This window comes from Sinocyclocheilus rhinocerous, unplaced genomic scaffold, assembly GCF_001515625.1.
Source record: "Sinocyclocheilus rhinocerous isolate Xijiao unplaced genomic scaffold, SAMN03320098_v1.1 scaffold653, whole genome shotgun sequence".
Classification (NCBI taxonomy): domain Eukaryota; kingdom Metazoa; phylum Chordata; class Actinopteri; order Cypriniformes; family Cyprinidae; genus Sinocyclocheilus; species Sinocyclocheilus rhinocerous.
In genome coordinates this window covers 27,332-37,803 of record NW_015642815.1, presented here as the reverse complement: position 1 = coordinate 37,803, position 10,472 = coordinate 27,332, and the positions used below count along the sequence as shown (strand labels likewise).

At 38.3% G+C, this 10,472-nt stretch overlaps 1 protein-coding gene, 2 long non-coding RNA genes and 1 pseudogene across 3 annotated transcripts in view; 3 read left to right on the top strand and 1 right to left on the bottom strand.

Annotated features, from left to right (window-relative positions):
- Nucleotides 1-2,761, top strand: part of LOC107756524 (gastrula zinc finger protein XlCGF49.1-like) — a 12,510-nt gene extending 9,749 nt beyond the window's left edge. The window contains exons 2-3 of the mRNA XM_016573681.1: nucleotides 1,531-2,042; nucleotides 2,295-2,761. Of these exons, the coding sequence (XP_016429167.1) occupies nucleotides 1,572-2,042; nucleotides 2,295-2,450 (627 nt within the window). The 5' untranslated portion in view covers nucleotides 1,531-1,571 and the 3' untranslated portion in view covers nucleotides 2,451-2,761. The remainder of the gene's footprint in view (nucleotides 1-1,530; nucleotides 2,043-2,294) is intronic.
- The window catches only part of LOC107756526 (uncharacterized), a 28,993-nt gene extending 24,391 nt beyond the window's left edge, over nucleotides 1-4,602 (top strand). The window contains exon 4 of the long non-coding RNA XR_001641822.1: nucleotides 4,593-4,602. This is a non-coding gene — a long non-coding RNA (uncharacterized LOC107756526). The remainder of the gene's footprint in view (nucleotides 1-4,592) is intronic.
- The window catches only part of LOC107756528 (uncharacterized), a 12,381-nt gene continuing 4,155 nt past the window's right edge, over nucleotides 2,247-10,472 (bottom strand). The window contains exons 2-3 of the long non-coding RNA XR_001641825.1: nucleotides 5,046-5,047; nucleotides 2,247-2,318 (exon numbers count right to left, since the gene is read on the bottom strand). This is a non-coding gene — a long non-coding RNA (uncharacterized LOC107756528). The remainder of the gene's footprint in view (nucleotides 2,319-5,045; nucleotides 5,048-10,472) is intronic.
- Nucleotides 7,473-10,472, top strand: part of LOC107756522 (gastrula zinc finger protein XlCGF8.2DB-like) — a 7,518-nt pseudogene continuing 4,518 nt past the window's right edge.

Below are 10,472 nucleotides of genomic sequence, written 5' to 3'. Positions count from 1 at the left end.
TTTTTATGGATGGGTGCTTTTTATTTCACTTCTTTTGGACTGAAGCACTGCAACACCCGCTGACTGCAATGATAGAGATTGGAATAGCCAGGACCATTTTTTATATAACTCCGACTGGATTCGTCTGAAAGAAGAAAGTCTTATACACCTAGGATGCCTAGGGGGTAAAACACAGCCTAATTTTCATTTTTGGGTGAACTAACCCTTTAAGTGTTCAGATTCAGTATATGCCATTGTGTCAGTAAGAAGGTCCACAGATTAATCAAATAGTATATTAATTAAAATGAATTGTAGCACTTTTGGAAACAAAAATATGAGGCATCGAGTTTGGACGTCAGCACCGACAGATTAGGCTAATTTATTTAAGAAAAATTAATCTGCATAAACTCAGTCATAAAACAAAAACAAAGGAACAATTGCAAGATGAATTAATAAATCACAGAACATTAACTGGAGTGTGAGAATCATTTTATTATACTGCAGTGTAGTAAGACATTTGAAAGTAGCCAATGCTTTGTCCCTTTACGCTTTCCGTACATCCAGTTGTGCTTTGGTGTATTTAAAGGGTTAGTTCACCCAAAAATGAAAATTAGCCCATAAATTACTCACCCTCAAGTAGGGTTGGGTACAGAAACCCAGTACCAATATGGCACCGGTTCCTATGTAACCGGGATGTACTAGAATCGAATCAGAACGCAGATTTCTGTGCCTCATTTCGGTGCCATGCCTGAGCGATCGATTGAAATATTTGTCCTCTATTTATACAGTGAACACTATGCAGTTTTATTTTACACTTAATTATTACATGTATGTATCTGAATACTTCCGACCTTATTTGTAACATTGTTCTGTTGTATTTATCTATGTATGTAATTTGTGTAGCCTATTTGTTCTTATTTTTACTGGCTGTTCACTTGTCTCTTTAATAATGTTTGAACTTTCTTAGGCTAAGAGTTTTTACTGTGGTATCATACTTATGGAAAGCAAAGTTACATAGATTTTTTTTCTTGCTGATTTGAAAAACGATCCGATCCATAGCTCAAAAACCGTAATATGATCCGAACCGTGAGATTTGTGATCCGTTGAACCACTACTCAACAACGTTAACAAATTAATGTACGTATGAACGTGTTGTGAATTAGTTCCGTGAGAAGTTCACCTGTGCGTACAAATACGAAACAATCTATGCAATTATTAGTGAATGAGACCCAATTTTTGTCAAAATTCACTATAAATATAATAATTAATTCCCTTTAAGGTAAATTTACCAGTTTCCCTTACAACAAAGTAAATAGCAGTACGTGGAAATGGCCATGATTTCCCAGAATGCTTTGGGGTTTTTTACAGTAAATTTACCGGTTTCCCTTACAACAAAGTAAATAGCAGTACATAGAAAGGGCCATGATTTCCCAGAAAGCTTTTTTTTTTTTTTTTTTTTTTTACGGTATAGTACAATTTTAATTTTAAACAGTAAGTTACTGTCACTTTTTACAATGTGAAGTTAACGTATTAAATTTTTTCCCACTGTAGACCTGGTGTCACTGAAAGAGGAGAGACAAGAATTGAATGAAATGGAAGAGAAGGATCAGTGTGTGGAACTTAGTAATTTTAAAACTGGAAAAAAAAACTTAAAGACTGCAAAAACTTCCTCACGAAAAAGAGCCCAGAAGACCAAATCTAACACCTGCCATCAGTGTGGAAAGAGTTTTATACATAAACAATCTCTTAAGGCCCACATGAGAATTCACACTGGAGAAAAGCCTTTCACCTGCCCTCAGTGTGGAAAGCGTTTCGGACACAAAGGGAACCTTATGAACCATATGAGAATCCACACTGGAGAGAAGCCTTTCACCTGCCAACAGTGTGGAAAGAGTTTCGGACACAAAGGGAACCTTATGAACCATATGAGAATCCATACTGGAGAGAAACCTTTCACCTGCCAACAGTGTGGAAAACATTTCACTCAAAAATGGAACTTTATAAAACACATGAGAATTCACACTGGAGAGAAGCCATTCACATGTGATCAGTGTGGAAAGAGTTTCGCACATAAAGAAACCCTAAATTCTCACATGAAAAATCACTCCGGAGAGAACAGCTATGTATGTCAGCAGTGTGGAAAGAGTTTGAGTCATAAAATAAGCTTTAAGACTCACATGAGAGTTCACACTGGAGAGAAGCCTTACGCATGCTCTCAGTGTGGAAAGAGTTTCGGATATAAACAATCCCTTGATTCCCACATGAGAATTCACACTGGAGAGAAACCTTTCACATGTCAACAGTGTGGAAAGAGCTTCTCACGAAAAGGAGACCTTAAGCTTCACATGGTCGTTCACACTGGAGAGAAGCCGTTCACATGTGATCGGTGTGGAAAGAGTTTCGGACGTAAAGTAAACCTTAATCAACATGTGAAGATGCACTTCTGGAGAGATTTAGTTTTAGAGTTTTAGATGTTGTCAGTATGGAATAATTTTCACAGACAGGAAAAACCTTATGCATCATGTAATAACTGGAGAGAAGTGTGCCATCACTATCTATGTTTACCCAAATAATAAATTAGTAATCTGAAAAGCCATCATGTAAACGCATCAATCAGTCTGACTAAGCTCGATCCAAATAAAATTTCGATTGTATTGAAGGCGGGGGGGGGAGTAGACCTGACTTAATTTGATCAGTACACAGCAAAATCATTACTGTTATATTTCCAAAGACAGTGTAAAATACACAGTGTTGGTGTTAGTTTGACATTCTAAGTTTATAAAATAGCACTGCTGGTGTTATCTTCATATTGGCGTTAAATCGCTGTTAAAAATGTTCTTTTTTAATTAACCCAAACTGGTGTAAATAACTGCAACTCCATGTGTTGCTCATTGCATGTTTAACAGAACCATAATTTTCTCTTACAAGAAGACAATGATGAAAGATCAAGTAAAATTGCTTTCATATGGACTTGCTTCATGAAAACTGTGAGAGAATGTAGAGTGATTTTCAAAAGACTAGGAAATGTAAAAAATAAATCGTGAACTTTTTGGCGGCGTTATGCAAATCTTCCCACATCGTGACGTAGATATGTGGGGGCGTGTTAAAAAAAAACTAGGGGTGCACGTAAAAATCTATTCGTATATGAATCGCAATTCTGTCTTCTAACAATTCTAATGGATTCACTACTTTCAAAATCAATGTTCTAAAGCAGCGGTTCTCAATCCTGTTCCTCGCGTCTCCTGCACTGCACACGCTCTGCATCTCTCTCTCTCACCTGATTCAGATCATCAGGTCGTCAGCTCCAACAATGAACTGTTCCAATTATACACCTTATGTGTATAGACAGATATTTTTCACAAAGCTACAAGAAGCATTAAACAGGTACGTGCATGCGGTTGCCGTGGTAGCGAGCAATACTTGCTGACAAACACTTCTTACTGTTACAAAATAAACAATTACTTTACAAAAATGCTATAACGCAATCATGTATTCTGCTGTATTACAGCTATAATCAGGATAAAACCGTATATTAAAAGCTAACATAAGCAGTAGCATTTACAAATAACAGCTTATCTAAAAGTATGAGCAGGGTTTGTACAGAAACTGCAAAATGAAATTCCAGGACTTTCAAAGACTTTTCAAGCACTACTTTTTTGGTTTTTAAAGACTAAAATCAGAGATCTCACTTATCAAACAATATCGTTATTATCTTCCAAATTCTAATAAACTAAACAAAATGGCACAAATAAAGTGCAGCACATGCAAAGCATGCAGTGACTGACAAAGGATACTTTGGCAAAGTTATCACTTTCCTTATTCAAACTTTTTTTTTTTCATGAATATATGATTGACCTGAAGAATGAAAGCTATATCAAACACTTGGAAAATTATGAGCTATATCACCACTTATCGACACTAGGGGTGTGACGAGATGAGACAAAATGCACATACTTGGTTCACTAGAACAAGACAATATTTTAATACTATTTTTAATTAAAAAAAAATAATTTTTAATCACAAAAAGCAAAACAATGCAGTTGTATTTTGAAATATTTTAACTAATCTAGGGCCGTAACTAACGATTATTTTGGTAATCAAGTAATCTACTGATTATTTTGACAATTGAGTAATCTGATATTTTTTAGTAATAAAAATAGACCGAAGTGAAAAACAGGCTTTAGAATGACTATATTTATATATAAACTAACAATGAGGCAATAATAATTGGATAAAATAAAGTATAAAAACCAAGTAATCACATGGTTTTATTAAACACCACTGTTAAAATACGTAATTTAATATGCCTATACATAATATGAACATAACCGACTTAAGTACATTAAGTATTATAACAGATACCTGCAGATGGTGCCAATGGCCAGGTGATGTTTCACTTTACAGCGTGATTCAACAATGTTTAAATCAATTTAATTTTAATAGTTGGCCACTTGCAAACTCAGAGCAAAGGTTTAAACTTTTATTTTAAAATCGCAACGTACAACAAATCGCATATTTAGAAATATATTTATATATTCTCCTGGCTTTCCAGTGGGGGCGGCAGTCATATTTCAGGGTGACCGTGCCACTCTTTATCACAACCCTGATAAAAGTGCCAGTACGTGCGCTCATTGGCGCCCCTTCAGCTGGTGGCGCCCTAGGCGACCGCCTAGCTCGCCTATGCCTAGAAACGGCCCTGTGTGTTGGCATAGTTTTCTAAATGATTTACGTTATAAATCTAGTGAGATAACGCACTGTTTTCCCAGATGAATGTTAAGCAACCCAAACTCACAGCATATGCAGAGGAAGAGTTTGTTGACCGAGCTGCTGAGATGGAGACGCGCGCCACGCTTGTAAATGATAACAGTGCAACACAAAGTGCGTCAGAATTTATAATGTTCGTTCCCAAATGTACGTGATTGGAAACCCAAACAAACAGCACATGCAATAAAAGACCGAACAATATAATGCAAGTGTGGCATGAGGGGCGATTTTATTAGGATGGGAGAGAATAAATCTAGCAGCGTAACAGTCTCGATTTGTCGGGGTGCTCCGCGTTCGTTTACGGCTGCAGTGCTGTCCTGTTTCCAATTTTTTTTTTTTTAAAGAGTTCATTTCTGTATTGTTACTCATGTCTCTGACTCTAATTGGTGATACGAATCTGTGTATGCCTCTGTAGGTGGTTTATTCTAACTCTTTGAGTGAAATTCCCATAGTGGCGTAGTCTGAGTGAGACTGATATCTTGTTCAATTCCCATTGTACTTAAAGCAAAAATCCCCTTTTTGCCCTCGTACCCCCGCCACACAAGTACTGTCAAAGGTTTTACCACAAACTCAACTGATATCGCTAGTGCGCTTTTCACCTCAAGGAGTATCATTGTGATGTTTACTATCGCGAGATCTCGTGCGCTCCCAGGCTCTGTATTTAAAACGTTCATTTTGCGTGAAAAGTTTTTTTTATTGAAAACAAAAATTAAGACGGATTTTTAAAAGGCGGTATGTATGAAATTAAAGTACTTTTCAAAAATATGTCCTGCATTTTCCAGGACTTAAATTTCAAAAAGTCAAATTCAAGTGCTTCAAGCACTTTTAGGTACCTTGTACGAACCCTGTATGAGACGACAACAAACAAAAAAACGTACCATTCTGAAATGTCATGTAAGAGCCGTGCTTGCACAGGTTCTGTGTGATCCTCTTGACTAATGTTCTCTGGGTCTCAATCGGGCTCAAACTGATAAGCAATATAGACGACGCCATTGTTTACAACACAACCGGAGCACATTCTGAGCCGAGGGGCGTGACGTTTCTGCACGCGCACTAGCGAATCACAACACACTGGGCCAGCTAACCAATCTGAGCCCATTGCGTATTTCTGAGGGAGGGGCTTCATAAAACCAGGAAATCATCAGAGCGTTCACAAGAGAAGGGACAGAACGGTGTTTTTTTTAACTAAGCATAACGCATGTTAAACTGGTTGTTTTGCATCCACTTGGATGGAATATATGAAATGTTATCTACAAATCAATACTAATTGTAAAAAATAAATGCCTAAAAATGAAAGGTCTCTTTAATTTGTAGCACAAATTTGAGTGTTTTTAATTAACTCTCTCTCTGACTGACTCCCTTAACAGTGTGCTGACTACTGAACTAGGAAGCTGATTGAGACGCACTCGGATTTAGTTTCGATTGATTTTTCTTTCTGTTAATTATTCTCATCTTAAACAGAACAAAGTGTCCAAACTCACAGAAAAACAGTTGAATCATCTGAGATCCACGTGACACACTATTATAAAGATGGTGTTTATTAAAGAGGAGAGTGAAGACATGAAGATTGAAGAAATATTCAGTCTGAAACATGAAGATACTGAGGAACAAACAGAGATGGCGCTTATTAAAGAGGAGAGTGAAGACGAGCACTTTTAGGTACCTTGTACGAACCCTGTATGAGACGACAACAAACAAAAAAACGTACCATTCTGAAATGTCATGTAAGAGCCGTGCTTGCACAGGTTCTGTGTGATCCTCTTGACTAATGTTCTCTGGGTCTCAATCGGGCTCAAACTGATAAGCAATATAGACGACGCCATTGTTTACAACACAACCGGAGCACATTCTGAGCTGAGGGGCGTGACGTTTCTGCACGCGCACTAGCGAATCACAACACACTGGGCCAGCTAACCAATCTGAGCCCATTGCGTATTTCTGAGGGAGGGGCTTCATAAAACCAGGAAATCATCAGAGCGTTCACAAGAGAAGGGACAGAACGGTGTTTTTTTTAACTAAGCATAACGCATGTTAAACTGGATCCCATAAGCACAATCAAGCCTCGAAAAAAAAAAAAATGTCAACCACCCCTTTAATTGCTGTAGAAATGTGGCACTTTTTCAGACTTTTCCGTAATACCACTAGCTGTCAGGAACAGGTCGAATTTTTGTACCCAAATCTTCCAGTTTCCGGCAAGATTTCCTTGTAAACACAGGTTTAATGGTGGCTGTAACTGTGCTATTCTTCATCAAGTTTGATGCACTTACAACTTCTGACACCATGTATTATAGTTTTTCAAACCAATAAATGAGACGACGCACTGGTGGCTCAAGAACTGACATGCTTTACTGCCTTCTTGTCAACCAATCACGTGCACATTACGCACTTACATCATGACGTATCATACTTGAATATATTAAGCCTGTAGCAACATTCCCTACTCTGCCTTCTGTTAAAAAATAACATTTTAAGGTAAAATCTACATATAGTTCCAAACAAAAGTAATGTTTAGTGTAAAACATGTTGAAGATTAGCAAACAGGTTGTTGATTCAAATATTCTATTATTTGTGTGTAGTTTTCTATGCACTGGATTCTAGAGAGCAGCGTGTCAACGGGACTTTTATTTTGGTTTTGTGGCGTGACGTCATAAGGCTGCGCTCCTGCATCTGTTGTGATTCGGATGAAGACAGGTTTGTGTTTTTAAGCATTTAAAAGGTTCAGTCTGAGGAACAAACAAAGATGGCGTTTATTAAAGAGGAGAGTGAAGACGTGAAGATTGAGGAAACATTCAGAGCCAAACATGAAGATACTGAGGAACAAACAAAGATGGCGTTTATTAAAGAGGAGAGTGAAGACGTGAAGATTGAGGAAACATTCAGAGCCAAACATGAAGATACTGAGGAACAAACAAAGATGGCGTTTATTAAAGAGGAGAGTGAAGACGTGAAGATTGAGGAAACATTCAGAGCCAAACATGAAGATACTGAGGAAGGTTGGTTTTTATTCTCAAAGCTGAACTCACTAATTTGATCCTTTTTTAAAATGCTCAGCTCTATAGAACATACAAGTTGGACATTTGTTATTACGACATGACACACATTAAATTAGGAAAAATAATACAGAAGTCTGAGCGAAATAATTCATTTGTGTAATATTAAAACCTACTATCTATTACTAAATTATAGAAATCATGTCTAAATTATACTCTGCAAGAGTGGGAAAATTCAGACCATGTGACTAACAAGATTACAGGCTTGTTCGAGATTAAATTGAAAATATGAATTTTTTTCAATATAAGCAATAGGTTAACCAGGGGCTGGATTCACGAAACATTCGTAAGAATACATTTCTTATTAACTGCCATTTTCTTCTTATTTAATAAAAAAAAAAAGTTATATTTATGTTTAATATTTTGTACTCCTAAAAATTCTTAAGAATATTCTTATCTTTTTTTCCCCTTAATGTTCTTCCGACGAAACTTAATTTAAATCCTTAAAGAATCTTAAAAATCATTGCAAATCACTTCTGAAAGTTAGGATAGCCACAGAGTTGTCTCAAATCCCAAATAGTAAGAATTATTTCATAGTTAAAAGGGTTCATTTAAAATTAATTGTTATTTAAGCATTAAAACAACACTAGCCACATATGATACATAGGAGTATTAATAGGGATGTTAATGAGATGTAAACAATGATCGGTTATGATCAGTTTATGTGTGACGCTACTTTTTGCTGACTTAAACTCAGTAACAGCTCTACAAAAACGAGTCAGATAGGGAGCTCGTTTTTAATTTTAGCCTATAAATATGCCATAATCTTTGGCAGTAATCAGCGCATATGACGCGTTTGCTGTAGCAGTGCAGACGCACAAAAACACAGCACAAAAATGAATGAAACCGATCGCTGTAGCTTGAGACAGGCTCTTTAAAAGTAACTGTTCAAAAACAGCGCATTAAAAACGCAAAGTCGAGCGCCAGTCAAGCTGGTCGTGACAAAAATAGTGTGCGCACTTATTATGATTATTAGGGTAATCTGAATAAAACACAGATTTACAACACATTCATTATACAGACAAATAAATATTAGGTTACACTTTATTTCGATAGTCCACTTTATACATTCTATTAACTATAAGTAACTTTGTAACTACATGTCAACTAATTCTCATTAATTCGCAACTACATGTCTACTAACTCTCAGAGTAGACTGTTAGGGTAGGTTTAGGGTTTAACTTTCTAGATCTTTTTTGTGCCCAAACATACACACTACACACTGACTAAAATTTAAAAAGTGAAAAAGCATAATAGGACCCCTTTAAGGATTGTGTGCCTACTTGTTTGGATTCTAACCACTCAAGGGCATGTTCTGCTTTCGTGTTGTCTCGGCGAAGAGCGCATGCGTTCAGAGTTACGCGCTCATTGTGATGAGTCACAGTGTCTCACGGTTCTCTCCCAGGGTTTTCAACACCTAGAGTGGTTATGGGGAGTGTCTCTTCCTGTGTTAAGCCGAGTGTAGCCATCTGCGGGTGGTTATGCTCCAGCTCAAGCTTACTTTGCTCTGGAATATGGCGGTCTGAGGGCAGCTATGTTCTAGCCTGGCTTCTTAACTAGGTTGGGTTCCCCTTGGCACAAGTTCTCTCGATTAAGCACTGAAGTCTTTGTCTAGGAATCTGCTATTCGAGGATAGCTGTGTTCCAGCTTGGAGACTGCTCCCCTTTTTAGGGTTTTAAATAGTGGTCTCTGTGAGTTTTAAATAGATGGCCCACTTCCGTGGTCTGGGCTATCTTCAGCCTTATCTGAGTGAACTGCTATTCAAAGATAGCTGTGTCCAGCCCTCTAGTATTATGGCCACAGCTTACATCAGGCTTTGATCTTGGACTAATGATGTTTGTGTTCGCTCTTAGCGAATCATTTACTGATGGCCTCCCTCTTGTGAGCTCCTGGTCAATAACACGGTGCTTCGCTAGCCCACTGTGCTCACTGATTGCTCCCCTGCTTAAGGTTTTAAGTAGCGGTCTCTTGAGCCCTTACCTAGACAGTGCTGTCTCCCCTCTTTGGGTTGTAATTAGACAGCCCACTCTTTGTGATCTGGGTAGTTTCAGTCGGTCCCCCTTCCGGTAGCCCTTCCTAGGTACATAGCTATCTGAGGATATCTATGTGCTAGCTCAGTAACTGCTCCCCTTCTTAGGGTCTTTAAGTAGCGGTCTCCTTGAGCCCTTGCCTAGATTGTGCTATCTCCATAGCCCACTCTCTGTGGTCTGGGCAGCTCTGCAGGAAGGCTATCTAGGCTAGCTGTGTATTGTCTACTGTGGGACTTACACGGATTGGGGACCTCCTTAATATAGCCATCTGAGGGTGGTTATATTCCAGCCATTTTTTGGCAGGACAGGCTTACTTGAATAGAGCTATCTGTGGCCATCTGTGTTCTACTGCAATTGCGGTGAGCACTCTCATGGAGTGGTCTCCTTTCCTAGAGCCTAGCTATCTGAGGATAGCTATGTGTTAGCTCAGGGATCGCTCCCCTGCTTAGGGTTTTAATTAGCGGTCTTTTGAGCTATTACCTAAACAGTGCTATCTCCCCTGCTAGGGTAGTAAGTAGATAGCCTTCCTAGAGAGCTGCTCAGACCACAGAGAGTGGGCTATCTAGGCTCTGACGTGGATTGGGGACCTCCTTAGTATAGCCATCTGAGGGTGGTTATATTCCAGCCATCGGTATGGCGGGACAGCCTT